This window comes from Eumetopias jubatus, unplaced genomic scaffold (assembly GCF_037043125.1).
Source record: "Eumetopias jubatus isolate StellerSeaLion01/CBP00866 unplaced genomic scaffold, mEumJub1_p1.0 scaffold_1, whole genome shotgun sequence".
Taxonomy (NCBI): domain Eukaryota; kingdom Metazoa; phylum Chordata; class Mammalia; order Carnivora; family Otariidae; genus Eumetopias; species Eumetopias jubatus.
In genome coordinates, this window is record NW_028274807.1 from 67,753,189 (window position 1) to 67,778,251 (window position 25,063).

Here is a 25,063-nt window from a genome sequence, read left to right on the forward strand (position 1 = left end):
TAGGACAGTCTGACAATGGCACTTCAGACGGGGCTTTAAGGGAAGCAAGGGGTTCAAGTCTGTCATGAAGGATGCTGTCACTGGCTGGGCCCCGGAGACCAAATACTAACAATCATAGCAACCTTTACTGTTGGGGAGGCCCAGCATCCTGGCCCATGGTGGCCCCATATGGGAGAGTGGTCACCCGATGAGGCGTCCCTTTTTCCTTTTGTTCCCATGCCACTCATCCTGGGGTGGAGTGAGCAGCGGGCCGAGAGAGAAAAGAGAAGGCAGGCTGTCTGGGCCTGGCATCTCCAGGAGGAACTGTCTGTACTTCCCTAGTGAGGGGGCACCGGCCATGGGGCTTTCCAATGGCCTTGTCCCCCAGGGGCATCATGCAGGCAGCCCTGTAGGGGGCATGCAGTTCTAGAACTGGCCTCTCCCACTTAACTTGCACACCAGTTAGAAGTTACAGAGCTGGCCTTCTGGCTCTCACTGCCAACACCACATCCGCCCTTCATCTCTGCCTTTCTCCCTTGGCAATTAAGGTGCAGAAGGCTCTCCTGATGCTATGGTTATGGGGACCCAGATCATTCTCAGGGAAGTCACGCCCCTCTCTCTGACTCACTGTTCCACCACAACTTTTCCTCTGTTTGAAATAGACAAAGACTCCAGGCTGAGAGGTTTCCTTCTTCCTTTTCCGTCTCGTTCTGCCTCCATTCTCCTTGGAGGGAGATGTGGCCACAAGGAGAGGAGCAGGGTAGGAGTTGGGGAAAGGCCACAGTTCGATGAGCCAAGCCTTCAAGAATAAAGGGCTGGGGCGCCTGGGTGGCTCAGTCGTTAAGCGTCTGCCTTCCGCTCAGGTCATGATCCCAGCGTCCTGGGATCGAGCCCCACATCGGGCTCCCTGCTCAGCGGGAAGCCTGCTTCTCCCTCTCCCACTCCCCCTGCTTGTGTTCCCTCTCTTGCTGTGTCTCTCTCTGTCAAATAAATAAATAAAATCTTTAAAAAAAAAAGAATAAAGGGCTTAGTAATGGGAGGGGTGACCAGTTGGCTTCTATCTTTCCACCACAGAAGGAGCTGAACTACAGCAGGAGGGACTTCAACAAGAGGTTTCAAAAACCTTCTATTCAGAAAGAGCTGGGACATCCACAAGCTAAGCACAAGAACTATTTGGAAGATGGTTCTGAGCTATTTCTGCAAATAGGTAAGTCTCATTCCCCTGGAACAGTGTTTGGGACAGGATCAGATGAGCCCTTGGGACCCTCCCAGGGCATGCCTTAGGCAACCCCCTGGACGGAGCTCTCCACGGCCGAGGGCTGATGCCCGCCCAGCGGGCACTAGGGGGCACCCCAGCCCCAGAGAGGCCTCTGTAGCCCTGGACAGGTTGAGCAGTCCAGGGAGGCTGATTTCTATAGAGCCCTCAGGGGCTCTGCAGCTCTAACTGCCCTCAGCCTTGCAAGGAAGGCTTAAATCTGCAAGAAGCCTTTCTCCCAGCTGTTTTGCTAACAACTATATATTCTAGAACAAATTAGGATTAGGAGCAAGGATGGAATGAAGTCAGAGCAGGGGTAGGGTGGGGCAGAGATGAAGGCCTGGCTGGGATGGGAGAGATGGGTGTACTGGGGCAGTGGCTCTGTTTACCCAGGTTTGGGGAGACAGGGAGGGGAGCTAGCTGGGTTAGGGATTCTAGTGTGAGGTGTGGCTATGGCATACGGAGGCCACTGAAGTGGGGGGAGGGGGAGGACACACCGTGCTTTGTCCTGTACCACCCGGAACAGTGCCAGAACACAGGAAGGGTGCCGGGTACATTGGGGGAGTGAATGTAGGGTAAGGGACGGGGTGCTTAGCAGGGATAGAATGGGGAGGTCAGGATGAAGTGGAATACCCAAGCTGCTAAGGCACAGGCAGGAGGGATACTGGTGGCAGTGGGGAAGGTGAGAGCCGACATTAGCTGGGCTTAGTGGAGGGAGGGCTCATTGGCACTGCCGTTTTGATGACAACCATAGACCACTGGCTCCACAGAGAGGAGCCACCATAGCCCCCTCTCTCATCCCTCCTCTACATGCACACGCATGCGTGCACACATGCAGTTCACACACGCGTGCATCCACACCCCACTTCTCTGCGAGCCATTTTCCTTTTAAAGTAGAGACAGATGCCCTCCCCAGGTTATAACTAACAAGCATCTGACCAGTCCACAGGGGGCTTCACTTGGAACCCCCACCTCCCTCTACCCCACCCTCTCACCCCCTCCACCCTCTGCCCCTCAGGCCTAATGCTCCACAACTCTTCCGTCCTCCCCCCTCCCCGGTAATCCAGCTGGGCCCGGAGATGGGAGCAGCTTCCAGTCTGGAAGCCCTTGGTGGCCTGGACCCCTCCTCGGGCTGGCAGGCTATTTTTGCATTTCCCTTCGTTTGCTCCCCGCCAGGAGGGGCCCTCGGAGGAGAGTCTGAGGACCACAACCGGGGTTTGGCTTGGCTGCAGGGGGGAAGGGAAAGGCCACCTGCCCCGAGCCCGGTGGTCCTGGTCCCTGGTCCCCACAGACTCTCCCTCCAGCCCTGGGAGCTGCTGTCCTGGCCTCCTGGGAGCCACACCTTGCCACTCCTGTGGCCTCCAGTCCTCGGCATGGGGTTTATCAGGGCCTCTACAGTTTCTCCGGGTTTCTTCCACAGAGGAGCTGGAGGCTTTCCTTTCCAGCTAAGGAACATCTTCTCACTGCCATGTTAGCTCTTTCCTTCTCACTTTTCAAGAGGTGGGGAGCTAAAAACATAAAGCTGAGCGCCTGCCCTGGCGCTAACATGCCTACTCCCCACTCTGCTCATTTCAAAGGGGGGGGGGGGTAAAAGGGCAGCAGATGGCAGTTTTGTTAGCCGGCTTTCCCAGCAGACATTTGCGAGCAGCGAGTGGGCAGGAGCCCGGGAGCCCAGGACAGCCGCGGGGAGGCCCAACGGGGCTGGCCCAGGGGCTGGGCTCCACGCCTCCACGGACGGCTCCCACGTACCAGGGCTTGCCGGATGCAGGCCCCCGAGACAGGGCTGCGCCCGCAACATTGTAAATCTGATCTGTTTTCCACCGGCATCCTCCCGTTTCTTTCTGGAGCCCTCATTTAATATGAAAGTAAGGTTATAATATCTATTTCATAACTGATTTTCTCACCAAAGAAGGACGTCAAACTGTAATGGCCATCCCGTGCTCATGACGCCCCTGGTCCCGTGGTGACGTCAGGCCGGCCCTGTACTTTTCTCGCCCCTCCCCTCCCTGCCTCATACCCTGAAGCTCTCCCTCTCCCGGTGCCCTTTCCCTTGGTGTGCCTCCTCCCTGCCCCCAATCTCTTCTCCACCTTGAATTCATGGCACCCTTTTGCTTCCCTTCACATCAAACTTCCTGAAAAAGTATTCCACACTCTTGGCCTTTCTTCCTCCCCCTTATTCCTTACCCCTAGGGCAACCATCTTCCACCCTGCGGAAACACTCGCTCTCAAAGATGGCTGCGCCTCAAAGGGCTTTAGCCCTGAGTCTCATCTCTTTCTGTATTTAGAGCTAGCTGCTATTCCCTGAGCCCCCTCTGCACCTCACTCCTGTGTTTCTTCCACACGGCTCCAGCTTCTCTTGGTGCTCTCCCCCTCATTCTTCCTTCCGTCTCTGGATATCTGCGCTGACTTTCCCACCACCCACTTGGTGACCTCACTGATGCCCATGGCTTCAATTACCAGCTCAACAGCGAAGATTCCCAGCTCTGTAGCTCTAACCTAAACCCTGTCCTGAGCTCTAGATCAACCGGTCAGTAGTCTGAAGACGCTTGGATCGCCTTCAGTCACCTCAATTACCCAGGACTGAAACCAGAACTTGCGTCTTCTCTGGGACTCCCTGCTACCTAACCGCCAGTCCCTGGGATGCAGCCTGACTGCTCCCAAAGGAGTATAGGCTTCAGGTCAGACAGCTCGCCATTTACATTACATGCTCTGTGATCTTGGGCAAGTAGCTTCACCCCTGTAAACCTCATTTCTCCTATCTGTAAAATGGGGGTAATAACGGCAGCTCCTTCACTGAGTTAGATGCATGAAATGATGCAGGTAAAGTGCTTACCACACTGTCAGCCCATAGCAAGTGCCTGATATATATTAGCCACCAAGAACTGGAAAAATAAATGGCTCTTAAATTTGTGTCAGGGGCTCCCGGGTGACTCAGTCAATTAAGCGTCTACCTTCAGCTCAGGTCATGATCCCAGGGTCCTGGGATCCAGCCCTGCATCGGGATTCCTGCTCAGCGGGGCATCTATTTCTCTGTCTCTCTATTCCCTCCCCCACCCCCGCTCATATTCTCTCACGCGTGTGCTCTCTCTTTCTCAAATAAATAAATTTTAAAAAAATCTTAAAAAAAAAGCAGTGGATTAAAAAAAAAAAAACAAAACAGAAAATTTGTGTTCAGTTACTCAAGCCAGGAGCTGGGAGTCATCCTCAACTCTTCTCATTTTTCCTTGAACTCTACCCAAAAAGTCACTGAGAATGGTCAGTTCTATCTGCCAAGGCCTTCATTCATGCCCTGACCATCCCCGGCCCGGACTACAGCACAGAGGCCCCACTGGTATCTCGCAGACCCCAGTGCCATCCCCACTCCGCTTGGGTGCTTCCCGAACTGTCACACTGCTGAATTCATGGGGGTAGACCAGCTTGAAGTGAGGGTTCAGAAAGGACCAGGGGTGTGGAGGGGCTGAGAGTCTGCATTTCCAGAAAGTGCTGGGATCCCAAGACTGCTGGTCCAGACCCCACTTTGGTTAGCAAAGCTCTATTCTTCCTCTAATTCTCTTTCTAAAAAGACAGATGTGATCATAACAATCCCCTGCCCAGAAATCTTTGATGAACTTCACAATGCTACCTAAACTGCCCTTCGGGGTTGCTTCCTCCTATTCTGTCTCACACAGCATATGCCCTCGCCACACACAAGCTTCTCAAAATGCATGCTTTTCCATCACTTTGCACCTTCGCTCATGCTGCTTCCTCCGTGGGGAATGCCTCTCCTTATCTTCCCTGCCTCTTGGAAGCCCACCCCTTTTCCCAAGACTCCGCATAAGTTGTCACCTCCTCTAGGAAGCCTTCCTCCACCTTCATGGAAAACTTAATGCTTTCTGCTGTGTCTCCTCCTCTCTTTGTTTACACCACTATAATCGCATGTATCCCATCTCATTATAGTTACTATCTACTTGGCTGTCCTCCTAGTTAAATTTTAAGCCAATTGTCTAATCTGTCTTTGTGTCCCAAGAACTTGACACCGAGTAGGCAGTGCGATAGGAGTGCAACAGAAGGAGGGAGGTGGGTGCAGGGGGAAGTTGGAACTGAAGTCCCTCTGAGCTCCTGCCTGCCAGGACTGCGCTCCTGATTAATACGCCATCGCCCCCTGGTGGCAGTGTACCAAAATTGCTGGTCCAACGTCTTTGGAAGGGTCATAGGTACTTCTTTTAAAGGACAGATCAGCATCACCACCCTGGAAATCAAGATCCCCAAAGCTGCCACCAGCCATCATCGACGTCTTCTCAGTCCTCGGTACCCCTCTCAGTACAGGTTTCTACATACACAAGGTAAGCCATGCACACGTATTTCAAGCCAGCAATAAAGTGAAGGCAGCCTACCCTCTGGTTTTTCTCCCACTGCTGTGAGTTCAGACTCCTGGCTCGGCTCACTGGTTCCATACACGTTGATGGCACGCACACGGAATTTATACTCTCGGTCAGGCAGCAGGTCCTGGACGTTAAAAGAGGTGCTGCGGCATGTGGCTAGTTCCTTCCACGTTTTGTCCACCGAGTCCCAGATCTCGACGCTGTAGGACTGCACGGCACTGCCCCCATCATATGAGGAGCCATACCAGGACAGGGTCAACGAGGAGCTCCGGATGTCAGAGGCACAAGGCGTGCCGGCTGGGGGGTCTGGCTTGTCTGGGGACAGAGAAGCACAACATCACCCACGTCTTCAGAATTGCAGGGAAAGAACCTTTCTAGATTAGCATTGTCTTGGAGGAGAAGCCCAGAGAACCTGAGCGGACAGCCCTGGTCCTGGCTCTCCTCTCCTCACCTACACAGTCACACCTGTGCTCAAATACACCTATGCGGAAAGCCCCACAAATACCTATCTGCTCAAAAAACAAAACAAAACAAAACAAAACAAAAAAAAAAAACCCTCTTTTTTTGGCTAGTTTTCCAGCCTACAAGACATGATTTCCTGTACTTTGTCTCAGTCCTAAACATATTTCTCTGAGTAAACAGATCTAGGAAGCTGCCCAGAAGGCGTGGACTGCTTCCCATCAAAAATATGTTTTGAGAGAGAATTTACTGTGTGCGTGTGTGTCTGTCAGGCCCTAGGCCAGTGGCCTGTGACATAACGAGGGTCAGTCTCCACTTTCTCCGGGACTTGCGGAACGCCTGCCCCGCGGAGAGGCGGAATAGCACAGTGAGCTCTGAAGTCAGACAGGTCTGGGTTTGAACACGGGTCTGTCTCCCTTCACTTCTTGTTAACCTCTCTGTGCCTCAGTTTCCTTGTCTGTAAGCAATGTGGCTAACCCTAGCAATTGGATCACAAGGCTGTTGTGAGAAGTTCCTAGAAAAGTGGCTGGTGTGCTGAATACTGGTATCTGTGGCTAAATCAACCACCTTTAAAAACAAAATCTGTAAAACAGGAGAATTTTGTTCAGAGGAGCGACCGACAAAATCAGCAAAACCCGATCGCATTACTATCATTATTGTAGGAGTTTATTTCTCACTTTATAATATGTAAAACATTACTTCTACCCTACCTCTTTTATCCCCATAGGACCAGGATAAAATGAGAAAGAATTTCAAAAGCAAACCGCAGCAGCAAATCACAACCATCCCTGACTAAGGGCTGGAAAATGAGCTGAGGACACAAGTGAGAAGCAGCCCCTTTGGCTGGCTGCCTTCCTCGTCAGACCAGTAACGCTGCCAGCTTCCAGGCAACTCACACTAGCCTAGACTTTAGTGGGGCGATCGGGTTTTGCTGATTTTGTTGGTCTCTCCTCTGAACAAATTCTCCTGTTTTTCAGATTTTGTTTTTAGAGGTGGTTGATTTAGCCACAGATACCAGTATTCAGTAACCTCCAACTCGCACTCCCCCCAAGGCAGTCTGAGGTGTAGAGTTCCCCAAACTAGCAATTAAAACCATGCTTTTCATACTATGTCATTTTATAAGCTATGTGACCTCGAGCGAATTCCTTAACTTCCAAGATTTCCAAACTTCTAGTTCATCTTTTTTATTGGGACAATGGTGCTAAAATGCATCTACCTTGTAGGGGTTTTGTAAGCACCCAAGGAAGCAAAGCCAGGTAAAGTACTTGACTCCCACTCTCCCTCCCTTCGGCAAGGCCAGAAAGCCAAAGAGAATTCTTGCAGATGACTTTGTGCAAACAGGGGAGGAATAAAACATTCTGTTGGCTTGTGTACGTGTGTACCCACACTCACACACACGTGCACACACACGTATTTGTTCTCACCCCTCCCCCAGGCCCCGTGGCTTCTCCCTCCCGGCTGAGGACGCCTGTCCAGACGCTTGTCCGGAGACCGCCCGCCCGTCTCCACGCAAGCCCAGCCTGGGCCTCGCGTGGAGTGTTTCTGGGATTGTGACAGAGCTACTTTTCACCATTGGCAGTCACTCTGGAGGCTTCCTGGGATGGAACCACTTTCGCTGGTTGTTTAAAGTGTTCTCTTAGAAAAACTATTTGTTCTGAAAGATGTATTGGTCTTTTTAGAAATATTTCTGGTGTTGGCTAAGATGTTTATTACTCTCAACTCTCGTGGAGGCAAGTGCTTCAAGTCCTCTCAAGACCCGGCTAAGGAAGTTAAAAAAGCCCAAAGAGGGATGGAAGACAGACTCACTGCTCCCCCCAGGAAAACTGCCTGGGAAGTGTCTCGTTGGACACGTTTAGAGTCATGTAGGTTTATAAGACAAACGCACATACACTCCACAGACTGATTTTTCTCTCTTCTGTGTCGGTGAAGCTAACGTTGAGAAATGGGTATTGCAAAAGAGGTGCTATTTGTACCCTACCCTGTCCCAGATGTCTCTTGGCTGAAAGGGTCAGAGAGACTGACGTATGATACATGTCACCCCCTGCAGCACAAGAGAAGATGCAAAATTTGGGGAGGGGGACTTTATAATTCCTAGCGAAGCTTCAGTGCTTTCAAGGAATTTGATTCCAAATTGAGGAGTTCAGACAAGGTTCAAGTCTAAGTCTAGGGGCTTGGAAGTGCCCACCCCCAGGCCCGCCCTTAGGGTAGGTCTACTCTTCCACTGACAAGAGCCTCACACAGAGGCTGTGCCAGCCAGGGACGGAAACTCTTGGAACAGAACAAACATCCTCAGAACAGGGGGCCTGTGAGCCTCCCCTCCACACTAAGGACACAGAGGCACTCGGGCTGGGACGGGGACCCTGGGCATGGCCCGGTGAAGGCAAAGCGGACTCAGTGTCTAGAACCCCAAGCTCCATGCTGCCTTGGAATTCTCCCATGGCTCCCTGGAGACTTGACTATCACAATGGGAGGCACTGAGTCTAAGGAAAAAATCTCTGAGGGCACCAGCCCCAGGATTTTCTGTTCCGTTCCGGGAAAATGGAGGATCTCCTCTCCACCACCTCTCACTGGAAGTCTCATGTGCCTGTGTGTCGTATCTGTGGCCCACCTGGACCTCCCTTCACTGCGCCTCAACACCAAGGAAAACTGGAAGCCAGTGCTTGCTATCTAAGCTCAGGGCAGCTTTTAGAGAAGGGCAGCGGGTGTGAGACGGCCCCACCCCCACCCCAGGGTCATCTGCCTGGATGATCCTGGCCCTTGAAAGCTAAGGCACTTTGCTTGCTAAGAATACCCAGCTAGCCAGTGGCAGAGCCAAAAGGAGACTCCAAAACATCTCCAGAGCCTTGTTCCAGGGGCTTGCTTTTTTACAGGCTATCAGGCAGAATAAGATCAAGAAGCATCTTGCTTAAACCCATGCCAAGCATCACAAAGGGAAATCTCCTGCCTTTAAAAATCCTGCGAGTTCCAAGCTCAGATAGTAGCTGGGGATTACTGGGTATTTGGAGATTCTCTCCACTTTGTTTTTCTCCTTTAAGGCTATGCAAAGTGACCTGTTTTTCTCCTGCTGGACAAGTTACTGGAAGGAATGCATCTGGGTTAGCTGCTCTCGGGGGCCCCTCCCCCCCCCCCCCCCCCCCCCCCGCCCCGCAGAGAGGGAATGGCTGGTGTCAGCTGAGGCTCTCAGAACATCAGACTCCTGTGCTGCCTTTTAAACCGTAAGCCTTTCAAATAGTTAAACATTGCTCATTCAAACTAACCCAGGGAAAGGCGACTTTTTATTACCATTTTAAAAATAGGAGTCATAGCCTAGATGAAGAGAAACTGGTACTTGAAAGGACAGACAAGAAGAGAGGTTTACTGCTAACCGGCAGAAGTTGTGTTAAGTCGGCCTTATTTAGCCAGCCTGCCAACGGATGCTTCCAAAGTGCTTGAAAACTGCCCGGAGAAGCCCAAACAATTCTTGTCTCATCCCATTTGTTTTTGACATCTACTTAATAAGCCCTGATCAGATCATGCACAGATGCCCCTTAGAGACACGCAGGTAAATCTGGGCCTAATCCAGGTTTACTCTGGACTAATGCTAAATCCATGGGCTCTGAATGAATGTGGCTTTGCCGGATCCATCAATGCGAGTCCTCCTTTTATTGAGCAATTCTATTCTTAGCTCTATGAGGGGGAGGCAGACAGAAAGCCCGTTCCCCTCCATTCCATTCCCCTCCCAGGACGGCATTTAACATGCTGCTCCTGCCAGCTGGCGGGCAGCCACGCCAATGGCCCTGTCAGCACTGGCCGAGGAGAATGAGAAACGAAACCATAAAAGGCCAGAACTGCAGCCCCGCGGTGGTGCTGGAGGAGGGGAGCTGGTGGCACCGCGGAGCCAACCAGAATGGGGGCAGGGGCACTGGTGGCAGAAAAGGAGTTCAAAGGAGGTGACCCCCAGGTTCCCCAAGCTGGGGCAGATTAGAGAACACCAAGGAAAACTGGAAGCCAATGCTTGTTGACGGGGGTGGGGGTGGGGTGGGGGGGGCGTGTCAGGCCAAATCAATAGTTCAGGTACACGTCTAAATGTGTAGGCAAACTGGGTCACTAGCGTCAAGCCCCCAAGCCCCCAAATGTTATTGACTCCTGGGGGAAAATTACTGAAATGAACATCCGGAGTCAGCAAAGAGAGAAAGAGTGAGAAAAAGTTGTCTCCTGTCTTTTTATAGATGAGAAACCTGTTCCCTGACCTGTAAGAACACTGGCCTTCCCAGATTTAAAACTCCTGATCTAAAGCAGAAAAAGAAAGGCGATCAGATCAGTAACCATCAGGCCAAAGGCCTTCACACACACAACCTCTGACGGCCCACAGATGCGCAGAGACACGGCCCGCTATCCATCTGCCCACTCCTTCCTCTGCTGTTTCTTTGCTGTCCGAGCACCTGCCATGTCAGGGCTCAAGGAGCTGAGCACAACCCACAGTGTGGGACCAGTTAGCAAGGTATTTTGACATTTCGGGAGAGAGTCCATCAGGGCATGAAAAACAGTGACTGGGATGGAGAGGAAAAAGTGAACTTGAAAATCAGTCTGGAGAGAGACTCGACTCCATACTGCAGGAGGTGAGAAAAGGGAGTGGATGTAGGACTGGGAGGTCACGGTGACCTCAGAAGGGTGGTCCCAACAGACTCCTGGGGATGGGAGGGAGGCCACAGGGAGGCGAGGAAGCAGAATCCAAGTGGAGACCGGCCACCTTCAGGGGGCTATGGCCAGGAAGACGGCAAGAGATGGTTGGGCGGCCAGAGCAAGACAGGGTATTGCAGGCGTACACGCTCCCGTGTGTTTGGCTGGGATGAGAGAGCCCTGGCAACATTTACGGGAGAAGTAGAGAGGCGAAGACGAGAGAGGGGGGCACAGATATGCAGACACCTGTAGGTGCGGGGCATGAAGTGGTACAGGTTCAGGCCTGCCACCTCCTATTTCTCAGGGAAGCCACTGAGCCGACTGACGCCTCCAGCTGGACACCGGCGGAGCCCAGCACTGAGTCTGCGGGTCGTGATCTTCTGCCCGCGGTGCTCCCAGAACCAGGTGCAGGAGCCGGGCAGTGGAAGGCAGCACTAGTTGAAGGCGAGGATTGGCAAGGGGACTGAGTAGCGGGGGAGAGGGAAGGGAGTGGACCCCAGGGACAGGGAGCGAAGGTGCCGGAAGGATGGGTCTGCAGTAGTGCAGCTCAGGGTTTCCAAAGGCTAGAAAGAGAGAAGCCAGGAGCGGATTCATAGGAACAGGAAAACGCTGTGGGGTGGGCGGCAGGGTCTGGGCTTCTCCAGAGGCATGAAGCCCTGCCAGAGAGAGGGGGCAGGGAGAGGGGACACAGGAGCTTGCCAGGCAGTGGGCAGGGTGCCGAAGGAGTAGGCCCCAGGGAGATGAAGCCCTGAGGCCCCCCCCATCCTGCTGGGGGCCTCTGCCTTCCCTGTGCTCTGACCCCCAGGCCACCCCGTCCCCAGACTCACCCACGACAGTGAGGTTGACCTGGGCCTGCCTGCTGCCCAGCTTGTTCTCCACCAGCAGAGTGTAGCAGCCACAGTGTTCCTGGCATGTGGCCAGGATGGTGAGCCTGCTGCCATTCTCGCTGTTCTCCACCTTGATGTGCTCGCTCTCCTGGATCTGGGGGCAGAGAGTGGGGCAGGCTCTGGAGACTTGGGCCAGGAAAGGAGGAGGGCTCCGACCCCCACTCCCCACCCTTAGGGAATGCTGTTGGACAAGCGGTATGGGGCTCCGTCTTGTCTGGACTCTGGGCTTCCCCGTAAGGCCCCTCCTCTCCTGTGTCCAAAGCCAAGCCTCCCTGAGGTGGTCCAGATCTGGGGCGAGCAGGGAGGGTGCTGAGCAGGGCCTGGCAGATGAGCTCTGTCTGCACTTGCTGCCCCAGACCAGAGCTGAGGAGGGTCCCATATCTCAGACACGTCTGAGCAGAGCCCCCTACAAAGGCCACCCCAGTGTGTTCTGACCTCTTCTGTGCTAATAGTGGAGCCGCTAGCCACATGTGGCTACTTAAATCATAATTAACTAAGTGAAATAGACCAAATGTCCATCAACTGATGAACGGATAAACAAACTGTGGCATATCCAGACAATAGAATATTATTCGACCATAAAAAGGGATGAAGTACTGATTTACACTACCACAAGAATACATACTATATGGTTCCATTTATATGAACTGCCCCGAATAGGCAAATCCATAGAGACAGAAAGTAAGTTAGTGGTTGCCAGGGCCTGGGGAAAAGGGAGGAATGGCTGCTAATGGGTCCACGGTTTCTTTTTGGGGTGATGGAAATGTTCCAGAATTAGATCATTGTTATGGTTACACAATTGGTGAATATATTGAAAACCACTGAACTGTACACTTTAAAAGGTCAAATTTTATGGTGTCTGAATGTTACGGTGTATATAACAAAGCCGTTATAATGATTTTTATTAATTACAATTTAATTGATTGTACTAGCCACACTTCAAGTGCTCAGTAGCCACATATGGTGGTGGCTACCATATTGGATAACGGATACAGAACATATCCATCACCAGAGAAAGTTCTTTTGTCCCCGAAGGGGACCTGGCCAAATGTCTCTGAAAAGGGAGAGATTACATCTTCCTTCAGACACTACAAGGCCAGACAGAGCACAGAGCAAGCATCTTTGGGACGATAAGGCAGGCTTCTCAGCTTCATCTTTTGAGACCAGTCCTCCATTCCTCCCTGGTACTAGCCTCCCATCTCTGGGCCTTAGGACAATTTGAACGGTTTAGAAACAGAACAGCAGAGAACTCAGACGAAATCTTCACATCCTCTGCAACGTTCCTGATTCAGTGCCAGCCACCATCTGGGACCTTTGTCGATCACATGTAAGAGGCACACGCTACCAATATGGGCTCAATAGAACGGGTGGGCTCCCCATGTCCCTTTAAGCTGGTTGTTCAGAAATTCAGACATTTCAAAAAAAAGAAAAAAGAAATTCAGACATTTCTTTCATAGGATCATTATTAGAAATGGTATATTTCTGGGCCAGTAAGCCAGGTTCTATTTAATGTACAATTTATCTATCCAAATACCCGGCTTCACTTTTATCCCTGCAGCACGTGGTAAGTTGAAGTTGTTACCACAGATAGGGCTCAGTGGGCTAGCCCAGAATCACAGAAGGCTCACAGGGTCTGAGAGGCCCTTTAGGTCACTGGTTCTATTTTCCTGACTCTGAGTAGAATTCTAGACTAAAATATCAAAATCAGGTGGGGGGCATGCATGGTTTCCTTTTTTTCCTTCATACTGTTCTCTGTCACACAAATGGTCTGTAAAGCAGGTATTCATGGTAGATTCAGAAGCAAAGGTTATTAACAACTCAGACGTGGGGGGTGGGGACAGGTGGGGGAGGGCCCTCCCCTCCCATTTCTAAGGCCCGGCTGATCAAAATGATGCTACCGCCATGACAGCATTTCTCATCCCCTTCGGCCCAGGGGCTGGGAGGGTCATTCTCGGGCCATTCCCCTCCCTCACTGACCTGCTTTCGGAACTTCATCCAAGTACAGGTGATGGGCTGGGTGCCTGCCACTTTACCAAACAGCTCCACAGACTCTCCTGCGCGCACCTTTTGGTCCTCAGGAAACTGGATGATCTGAGGGGCCATGGCTGGGAGAGGACAAGTGACAAAGTGAGCAATGAGACAGGAACCTCGGACAGACTGATCTCACTCAGTGCTGCTGTCCACACTGGTCTGTTCCTCTCTCGCCTTCTAGAGCCTTCAGGGTAACACTGAAGACAGCGGCCACTGCTCCAGAATGTCCAAACTCATGGGCCTGCTAGGTTGGTTCATGTCCTTATTTGGATTCTTCCAAAATGGCCCACACAATTTACATGGCATAATTTTCCATGTGTCACTTGCTCTGGAATTTGCATCTTACCCTAAATTTTTAATCTACCTGCTAACTCCTTTAATTTTTAGGTGATTTTATTTATTTATTTGACAGAGAGAGAGAGAGAGAGAGAGAGAGAGCCAGAGAGCCCAAGCAAGGGGAACAGCAGAAGATGTAGGAGAAGCCCAGGGAGCTTGATCCCAGGACCCTGAGATCATGACCTGAGTTGAAGGCAGATGCTTAACCAACTGAGCCACCCAGGTGCCCCCTGCTAACTCCTTTATTAATTAAGCAGCACCTTGCCTTCGAACCGTCAGGTTACCCTGGCTGACAGGTTCAATAGGGTTCATGTCCTCAAATGTCTTTCACTGGGAAACAGACAAGGCTCTATATGACAAGGACATACAGAACAGCGCATTAAGACAGCATAGAGTGGATCACCTCCTTAAATGGCAGCGTGGAGGGCAGAGAGTTAGGCAGAATTTCACAGAAGGGATGGGAAAGTCACTCATACTGTGTGATGCCATATGACATCCCTATAGCTAGGGACGCTACAGGGAAGCAGGAGAAAAGACAAGTAGTGAGAGAGGGGAGGGGGCCAGGCTGTACAGAGGCTCTTGGGGAAAGTTTGGTCTGAATAATGCAGAGCTTGAATCAGGGAGGGGCAGTGGTGGTCTCCTGGGACCTTATACCAGTGCTCAGTCTCGCTGGGCAAAGGAAAAACCCCTCATGGCAGATGACTCTTGCCCCCAAATGCTCCTGGTGGCCAATTACCTGCCTTCGGAGGTGTCTTGGGGGCGGGTTTCTTTTTCACAGTTGCATCACCTGAAAAAGAGACATTCACAGGTTATTTTCTGTCAATCTGGCTTTTCACAAAGCTCCCGAATCCTAGGAGCCTTGCCCACTGCCCCTGCCCCAGGTAGAGCCCTCACTTGAATGTGTTTTTCAGGAGATCTTGCACTCCCGCATAGACAACCTCACAACTGAATGAATATCAGTTCTCGGGGTGGGGGGCCCTCTGTAAGGGTTTCTGGAGCCTCCATTGAGATAAAAACTCAAAAATGCTGAGTCTCCTTTGTCCATTTCAACGATGATAACTCCACACTCAGTAACTATTCTCTCACCCAAACTTCAGGAAACTCAGAAAGGAAATTATGTCAGACAAATCATCTAAAGTTAGCCTTTGGTGTGGATCCAAGGGTCTCAGGCTTCCTTTGGGTCACAGACTGTGGACTAGTGGCTTTCATTTTTTTAGTGTTTGCTGAATGGATCAATGAATGAATGAATAAATGAGTGAACCCACCAGACGGTCTCTTCCATTCCTACTCCATTCCTTCCACTTTCTCCAAGTAACTCAAATAAGAAAAATGACCCACACAGACCAATTTCACAGCACAAACCTATTCATTTGGCTAAATAACAATATGATGAATACCAAAAATACCCTCAGTGATTTTCATGGCTTGTTTTCATCTTTCTTGCAGGTCTTTAATCAAAACCTATTTATCCAGGTGGAATGAGAATCTATGCACACACAAATATCTGTATGTGAATGGTTACAGGGGCTGTATTTGTGATTGCCAAAAGCTAGAATTTATCCAATTGTCCCCAACTGGAGCATGGATGAACTTATGGTATAGTCATACAATGAAATACTCCTTATCAAGAAAAAGGAACAAACTACTGATACACAGAACATACGATGAATCTCAGTGATTCATCTTTCTCCAAGAGAGGCCAGACTCAAAAGGCTACAAACTGTATAATTCTATTTATATGCCTCATTCTGGAAAAGGCAAAACTATAGGGGCAAAGAGCAGATTAGCGGGGGATGGGGACAGGGGTTGACCGTTAAGGGGCACAAAGACATGTTTTAAGGTGGGGGCACCATATTTTGATTATGGCACTACTTATGTGACTATATGCAGTTGTCAAGATTCACAGAACTGTGTCCCAGAAAGGGTGAACTTTACTGTATATAAGTTATATATACAAATACAAAAGAATGGGAGTCACTTAACCAATGAGATCTTCCCTAACCACTCTATATCAAATAGCAACCCCCTGCCCCCAGCACTTATCTCCCTTACCCCACTTTATTTTCCTCCCCATGGCACTTAGCACCATATAACAAACTATATATTTACTTGTTTATTTACTGTCTGCCCTTCCCCTATGTCTAAAGTAAAAGGTTTTCGAGGGCAGGGACTTTTTCTTTTTTGCTCACTGCTGTATACTCAGTGTGCCTGGGACAGAGGAGGTACTTGGTAACTATTTATTGAAGGAATGAGCAGTGGTAATGTTAGCAATTATTCACCCACAAAGCTTCACCTCTGCAGATTATGGAGAAGAAGCCCTGTGTCCTGGCTTGGACATTGCTGTGTGCCCACAGGCAAGTCAGCTGACTTTGTGGATTATCAGCTGTGCATCTGTAAAACAGAGAGTGTGGTTACCCACCTGAGAGCCACGCAAGGACTCTCTGAGATCACAGAGCTGACGACTACCAGGCATGTGGTCCAGCCCAGGGTGAGGCCTGCTTCCACCAAACGTACCCTAGCTTCTCAATGTTATCAATCCCCTGTCCATCTCACCAAAACTTACTGAGGGCCTGCTGTGTGTCAGGCAAATGCCAGTCAGCACACACCCCTAACCCGGGAACTGAGAGGAAAACCACACACATGTAAGAAAGCAGAGCTTGTCCTCAAGGGCCTAAATGGCAAGGCCTGTGGCCCACAGGAAAGGCTTTTTTTGTTTGTTTGTTTCCTTTTGTCATAAAGGATATTGATGGGACAACTGGCAAAATTTGCATAAGGTCAATAAATTAGATGATAGTATTGTATCAATGTTAATTTCATGTTTTGATCACCAAACTGTGGTTTTCACGAGACTGTCCTTATTTTTAGGAAATGTACACTGAAGTATTTGAGTGTTGAGGATACCATGTATGCAACTTACTTTCAAACTACTCATAAAAATTATATGTACAAATACGTATATATATGCATATGTGTGTGTAGAGAGGGGGAGGGAAGGAGAGAGGGAAAAAGCGAGGGAGAAAAAATACATGATAAAGCAAACATGGTAAAATGCTGATATTTAAGGAATTGGAGTGAAGGGTATATAAGAATTATTTGTACTATTTTTTGCAACTTTAAGTCTGAGATTATTTCAAAATAAAAGTTAAATAGAAAGTTTTTTTAAAAGGTTTTATCCAGGGGCGCCTGGGTGACTCAGTCAGTTAAGCATCTATCTGCCTTTTGCTCAGGTCATGATCCCGGGGTCCTGGGATTGAGCCTGCATCGGGCTCCCTGCTCAGCGGGGAGCCTGCTTCTCCCTCTGCCTCTGCCTGCCATTCCCCCTGCTTGTGCTCTCCCTCTCTCTGTCAAGTAAATAAATAAAATCTTAAAATAAAAATAAAAATAAAAAACATAAAAGGTTTTATCCAGGGGGCACCTGGATAATCCTTAGAGATAATCCTTAGAGCATGAGACTCTTGATCTCGGGTGGTAAATTCAAGCCCTACGCTGGGTGTAGAGCCTACCTAAAAAAAAAAAAAGAAAAAGAAAAAGAAAGTTTTATCCAGACAACATGATGCGGTCGTTCAAGTGAAGGAGAAAGAGGCTGCCCTGTGGGCTGAGGGGGTGACTAGGCAGGGGTCGATGGTGGGACACAGGACGGAACTCAAGGCTGCAGAACAACTGAACTGGAGGCAGAAGGGCCCCGCGGTTCAGGAACAGAGAGTGGCTTAAGTTGAGGATCACGGTGATGTTTGGTGGAGGCCGTCCAGAGCGTGGGGCTGGGATTAGAGAACAGTGGTATGAAGGCAGTGTGACAATTTAAATGAAGGAAAATAAAAAATTCAGTTCCTCGGTCATCGTAGTCAGGTTTCAAGTGCTCGATAGCCACACGTGGCTTGTGGCTACCATACTGCACAGACACAGAACACCGCTGTCCTCGCAGTGCTGGCCTAGGATCCCAAGTCTGAGGGTTGGGTCTTTGTCCAGAGTGAACAGGGAGTCCTCATGCAAACAGCAGTCCAGCTGGGCTTGAGGACTCCTGGAGGTCTCCCCACCTCCTGGGGACAAGGCTATCCAATTCAGAGGCTACTGCCATCCTTTGGGAAAGAAGTGATCAAGGTCCAACCTTGGTAAAGGCAGCAGAAAAGAAAATACAAATAAGAGACAGAAGAAAAGTTAAAACAATTAGGGGCTGAAGGGAGGTACAAAGATTCCTTAGAGATTTCTGGCTTGGATAAGTGGGGAAAATCCTAGTGACAGAACAACAGAACTCGGGAGTGAAAGAGGAGGCATTTGGCTTGGTCCAAGTGAATGTGGTAGATGAAAGAATTAAACCCACTTGTAGGCTAGAAGCCCCGGATCAGAATTCTAGAGGGAGGTTCTGGAGATTGGAAGTGGAAGACTCCAGAATCAAACACGCAATCATAATGGAAACTGTGAGGATGGGTCAGTTCTTTGGGGGAAAGAATGCAGTGAAAGATGGGAAGGGGCTGGTGTCTGATCCCAGGCGATGCCCACGGTGAGGAGCTGGGATGATGAAGGAGAGGGCTGTGGACCTCAGCAGATGGAAGGAGGGCTGTTCCTGCAAGCAAGGGTGGAGGAGAATGGGCCCCGGGGAAGTGGGCGTCAGGTATGACCAGCGCTGAGTGACGGGGTAAGGTGTGAGAGGGCAGGTTCCACGAGACGGTGTGGTCAGAAGTCACTTCAGAGGAGATTCTCAAGGAAACAGGTAGGGAGTCAACTAACCTGACATGAGTTCTGGAGTTGAAGGGACAAGGAGAAACAGGGTGACAGAAGAGATGTCAAGCAAGGTTTCTTCCCAGGTGAGAGAGGAGTACAGGTTTGAAAGCAGAAGGCAGGGGCTCTGGAGAGGGAGAGCCCCAAGATGGAAGAGCATGGGAAAGCCCTTAGAAGCAGGTATCAGACGGGTTCTGGAACAGCCACGAGAGGCTGAGCCCCGAAGCCCCTCCCTTCTTCATCAAGGGCTGCTGGGAAGGGACAGGCCCTCCAGGGACGCCGAAGGGCTGCTACCACAGGCAGGATCTGACCTCCCGTGGACAGCGAAAGCCATCTGTTCAGAGGAGCTGTGTGGGGTTGCTGTTACGGGCTGAGCTGCATCCCCCCCACAATTTTTATGTTGAAACTCCCGCCTCCCAGTACTTCAGAATATGACCATATTTGGAGATATGGGCTTTAAAGAGGTAATTAAGTTATGGTGAAGCCATGGGGCAGGGGTCCTAATCCAAACGGACCAGTGTCCTTAAGAGAAAATTTGGGCACACAGGGACACCGGGGTACATGCACAGAGAAAAGGTCACAGGAGGACACAGTGATAAAGCGCCCATCTGCAAGGCAAGGAGAGAGGCCTCGGAAGCAACCAAATGTGCCCATACGCTGCACTTGGACTTCAGCCCCCAGAACCGTGAGACAATACACTTCGGTCGTGCAAGGCCCCGGTCTGTGGTATTTTGCTGTGGCGGCCGTAGGGATGAACGCAGCTGTGGACGGGCTCTGGAGGCTGGGAAGGAGCGCGACAGGCGTGGAATGGAGGGCCGAGAGTGAACAAGGAGGACCACGGCAGCGCACCATGAAATCACATGACCCCAAAGTCCCACTCTACGCTATTCTTGGCAGCCTCGGTAAACCTACGTGGCTAGAAGTAGAGCCTGAACTGGTCTCTATCTTCCTGCGTCACCGTTAACTGGATCGAGGGCCAAAGTTTTATGTTTGTTCTATACATTAGCATCTTCTGCTGTTTGCATTGGTTAGCATTTGAAGCTGGTTTGGTTCCTATTAGTAAAGACAGTTTTAAATGTTAATGAGGTTCTGTATCCTTTGCCATACACATTTTATACAAGCATCTGCTGAAATCCATTAATTGTGTTCAGGGCTTAGAAGAACATACTTCATGGGTCGGAAAGCAGAATCCCCTGATTCTAAAACTTGGTTTCTCACAGAGAGCTGGACTCAGTGCCTGTGGTGTCTAAACCACGATCTCATCATCCTTTTTCCTATTGGGTTCTTTCCCCAACAAAACACCAACCAGCAGGGCACCTCACATTGTTTCCAGGTCATGAAAAAGGAGATAGATTCCTAGGTGATTCGTCAGGCTCATAAAAACCAGATGTGGCCAAGGTAGAAACAGGACCTGAGCCTCTGATGCCGTGTGTGTGGCTGCTTTCTCCCTGTTGCCTCTACTCCAGTTCACTCTCTGCTCCATCCCCAAATCCAGGCCCTTGAGATTCTTCTCTGTCCCCTTGCAGAAAGGCAGTGGGCACGGGCTCTGGAGCTGGGCTTGGGTTTAGTTACTGCCCTGTCGCTCCCTGAGCTGTGTGACGTAAAGCATGTCACTTAGCCTTTCAGAGCTTTAGTTCCCTCACTCACAAAATGTGAAGGGGAGAAGGAAAATTTGTTGTAAAGCATTAAGCTACGTTGTAAAGAAGGTATCGTACAGAGTGCATGCTCTAATACCAGCCCCCCACCCCACTCACCCCTCTTCCCCAGATGGATCCCCAGGGGACTTCTCTGTTCATTCCTTCACCTATTCGTACATCACACGGTGTCAGCTGAGCTCTGTACCTACATGACATCGTGCATGCTGCTCCCGGCGCTCCTTCTCCCAGTGCAAGTCCTCAGTGGAGGTAACACTCTTGCTGGTCCAGATGCTTAAACTCTCAGCTCTCCTTGGGTTACTAACTAGTTTCCTCTACTCTGAAGTCACCTGTCCTATTGTCTTATTATTAATGTCAGCCCTGTGTCTCTCATTCCCTTCTCCAACACCTTACACGTTTGCACCAACCATTGCCAGAAAGGAATATCCTAGAAGGAAAATAAAATCCAACGATCTTTGCAAATCTTGGGGCAGCTATTGGCCACATGGTCAGGCTAGCAGCTAATATCTTCCCTCTGCCTTCCCCTTGTTCCGTCCCTCTGAGGAGGAACTCAGTCCTTTCTCCCAGACGGAGAGCCCCAGGCAGCAACTCCTCCTGGCCTAGCTCTGCTCCCCGAACTCAGATGCCCCTGGGGTACTTTGCTCACTGCTGCTCTCAAGAGTGCCTCTTTTATTCCTCTCTCTGCTGGCCTCATTTTCGCTGGAGCCCAGGCCTCTCTCCTCAGCCCACCTATACGTCCCATTACCTGACCGTCCCCTTCCCTGGCATTATACTGCAAGCCCAGTGTCCAAAAGCAGATCCAGGATCTTTTCCCCAAACCTGCTGCTTGCCCCTCCCAAGGCCCCCTCCCTACCATCTCCTGTTACTAACATCGGTCAATTCCACCCACTAAATACCTCCTTGGTCTGCCACTTTCCACATCCCCACTGTCACTATTCTAGTCCCAACTGTAGCACCTCTTCGGCCTCTGGGCCCCTGTCCCCACCCTAATACAGCCATCATTCCGAGGCCATCAGTTCACTGTTTAAACCTCTCCAATGCCAGCCACTGCCACTGAGGATCGAGTCCAACTCATCTTACAAGGGCCTTCGAGATCCGTCCCCAGCCCTCATCCATCTTCTTTCTTACTCTTCCTTCCCTCTTGGGGAACTCAGTCACCCGGGCCCCGATGCTCGACGTCAGTGGTTTTTCCAAATTGAGTGTGCATCATGAGCACCTGGGAAATTTGCTAGAAATACAGTTCCTGGCCGTCTGGGGCATGCTGATGCTGCTGGGCCCTGCCTCACCCTTTGGAGGGGGCTGTTCTATCCCCCACACCCATTGTCTTCCTGTTTCTGTAGCACCAGCCTTTTGCCTTCAGCTCTTTTGCCGACTCTGGTACCTTCTTCCAGCAGCCTGCAGTTCCCACATCACTACTGCCAGGCTGGGCTCCATGGCCCTTCGAGGTGGTCGTATGTCAGCACTCATTGGAGGCATCATAACTGCAGAAACCCACGGAAAACACGCATACACCACAGCAAGCTTCCTGGGCACAGGAACAGGGCCCATTTTGTTCACCTTTTGTACCCCCAGTACCTAGCATGGTACCTGGCACATGCTTGGAAAGCTATTAAAGGAATGAGCGGAGCCCCTGAGGATCTCTGTTAACCTGGGAGTTCCCCAGAACACTCCACCCCAGCCCTGTGACCCTGATCCTGGGAGATAAAGCCCTGGAGCCTGAGTCCCTGTGCAACTTTCCATGAAAAGGAGCTGCCTCCTTGCTCTGTCACCAACTAGATCAAAGCTGTTGTTGGGTGCTGGGCCTTCTACTCTAAAGAGGAGATTGAGACTGGAAGAGGTGAAGCAGCCCAGTGAAAACATCATGAATCAAAGCCTGAACTTGGAAGCCTGCTGGGAAACCGGGGGCAGGGCTGGGGAGGCCGGCCTCCTGTCTGAGCAGCCCACGGATTGCTTCTGCCCTGGCCTGCCCAAGCCCTGACCGACTCCTGGCCTGGTGAGCCTTCCTTCTGTCCCGGCATGGGGGAGGAGGTCAGGGTCCACAGAAGTTTCCAGACTGCTCAGTCTGAAGGCACAGGAGGGCCTCTCCCATGAATCAGCAGGGCAGAAGACCTGAGCAAGCGCTTGGGAGATATTTACAGAGCCTGAAGGTGGGTCCCTCAGCGTCAAAAGGGTCTGAGACAATGGAAAGCAAAGGAAAATTAGGGAGGTAGCACCAACAGCTTCGGGTACACGGAGGTCCCTGGATGTCTGCTTCTCTGGGGACATTTCCCTTTTTCGGTAGTTAACTAAAAATAGACATCAAACCCTTTGCAATTCCCAAAATCAGCATTAACTTTCTACTGCAGGCTCCTGAAGGTGACTCAGGCTGGGTGAGGTATGGAGGGCGCACTCACACACAGGGCTGTGTCGGGGAAGGAGGGTGGCTGTGGGGACCCGAGGAGGGAAGGCCAAATCCCACTGCCCTGCGCTTGGGCAGACGCAGGGCTCTGGGACAACCCCCAACACTTCCCCACTGCTGGCACACACGGGGCCCCTTCCAGGATGTCCTTCTAGACAGACCTGTGGAGGATTATCGGTCATTTCCCCAGAATTAACATCCCTTCATAGGAAAGGCTGTCATACAAGAAGATTCCAGAGGAACACTGCTCTTCTTGTCATTGCAAACACTCACCCCCCAGCCCCCAGGACACAGGAGGCCAGGATAGTTGTGCAAGAGGCACCCAGCATGGCCAGGAAGGCAGCACCAGCGTCCTCCCTGGGGAGGACTCATCCACCCACTTCACAGGATCATGGGAGACAGGGGAAGACTAGGGAAGGAGGGGGGGGAAGTCACAAGGTCCCATGCATGGCAGGGTGGGCGGTGATGTTAGGCACTATCCCTCCTCATGGAGCAATACTTGGGTAGAGAGACACTGGGAGTTGGTACCAGTTTTCAAAGGCATTTGTGGAAATACCCCAGAGTTTTTCTTCCAGGATCCCAGTGTCAAGCAAATCTTGATGCCAAATGTCAACATGTCTAGCATTTCCTTCTAGCTCTTTGAATCCTGTCGTGACTTAACATTCCCCATGACTTCAAGAGAATATTTAAAAGAAAGATGTGATCCTGGGGGAATCTTTCAGGAAAACTGGGCACTACCTTGGACATCCAAAGATGCTTTCAAGTTGACGTGACTTTGGTTTTGGAGAGAGACACATACAGGAGGCCAAAGCAAAGGTATCTAAAAAGCATAATCTGGGATGGCCCACTGCGGTCACTGATGCCAAAGTGGCAAATGTCAGGCCACTGCCAGGCACAGAGTACAAAGGGGTGTTCTGTCTGCATCATCCCCAAATCCCAGAAGTGCAATAGAGGCAGGGACCCTCAAAGCCTGGGAACTCATGAATCTATTTGAAAAAGCAAATGCTTATTTTATCCTTACCTCAGGCTAGGCACTGACATTTCAGAAATGAACAGGCCCTGGTTCCTGCCCTCAAGTTATCAAAGTGCCCTGTGCTCATTAATCTCTTTTCTAAAAGACCATCAGCTCTACAGACTGATAGGAGGAATCCCCAAGTCTGTTACCACCTGGCATTGCCACGTCTCTATTCTCTAAAACCAGCTCTGAAGCCCCATCTACGTTCCATGCCGATCCCCTCCAGCTAGGATAACCGTGACCTGGGCCTTCTGCTTAAAGCCTCCTTCCCATCAGGATGTTTCTGTTACCGTGTCAAACAAATGATACTTACTGTAGCTTCAACCCATCACATATCGGATGATATGAAGGGGAGTTAGCTGACCTCACCTGAACTGTGTCACTCAAAAAAAAAAAAAAAAAAAAGCATTTCATTGAATAGACTGATGTCAGACCTCCTGGAAAAGCCTGGGCTCAGTTGGAGATAGTCCCCATCTGCCAGGTCCAGAAACAAATGGTTTTGACCAAGTCCACATGTTCAATCAGAGGCAGAACCAAGACTTTTGTCCCTTGCTTTCTAGCCTAGTGGCTTTTCTGGCTATGTCTGAGGACTGCCCCAGAACCAGGCACAGTAAAGGGGCATCTGGAGGTCCAACGAGGACGCTGCCACCTCCCCATGCCTACTCAACCCAGGTAGAGTCTTGGATGCTTCTCCCCTGGGCCCGTGCACTTCTCTCTTGTTCTTTCTCCAAAGGTAGGGGACAACCACTCCGGACTGGAGGAGTGGATGAAGTGTTCTAGGAGTGCCAACAGTAAGTTCCCATCGAGGGGTGAAAAGTTGCATTAAAAGGATATCAGGACAATTGACAAAAACTGAATATAGACCATGCACTAAATAGTAGTACGGGGTTAATGTTAAATGTCCTGATTTTAATAACTGCATTGTGGTTATGTTCTTAGGAGATACACAATGACATACCTGGAGATCAAGGGCATGATGTCTCTAATTTATGCATAAATGGTGCGTGTACATCTAATCTATATGATGCATGGTGAATATATGTGAATATATACATAGTATGTCTACATCTGCATGAATATCATGAATGGTGAATAAATTTATATGAATACATAACATAGGGAATGCTAGGATGATAGAACAAAACATAAATAATTGGTGGATCTAAGTAATGGGTACACAAGAGTTCCTTCTACTATTACTGCAACTTTTCTATAAATCTGAAATTATATCAAAATAAAGTCATAAAAAAATTCCTCTTGGGAGGCTTGTGGCAAATACCCTGACAGGTCTGAGGATCCCAGCGAGCATGGT

At 50.3% G+C, this 25,063-nt stretch overlaps 1 protein-coding gene across 1 annotated transcript in view; it reads right to left on the bottom strand.

Moving 5' to 3' along the window:
• Nucleotides 1-25,063, bottom strand: part of MYLK (myosin light chain kinase) — a 194,574-nt gene that overhangs the window by 34,896 nt on the left and 134,615 nt on the right. The window contains exons 19-22 of the mRNA XM_028091307.2: nucleotides 14,704-14,754; nucleotides 13,578-13,705; nucleotides 11,541-11,694; nucleotides 5,608-5,910 (exon numbers count right to left, since the gene is read on the bottom strand). Coding sequence (XP_027947108.1) covers nucleotides 5,608-5,910; nucleotides 11,541-11,694; nucleotides 13,578-13,705; nucleotides 14,704-14,754 — 636 coding nt within the window. The remainder of the gene's footprint in view (nucleotides 1-5,607; nucleotides 5,911-11,540; nucleotides 11,695-13,577; nucleotides 13,706-14,703; nucleotides 14,755-25,063) is intronic.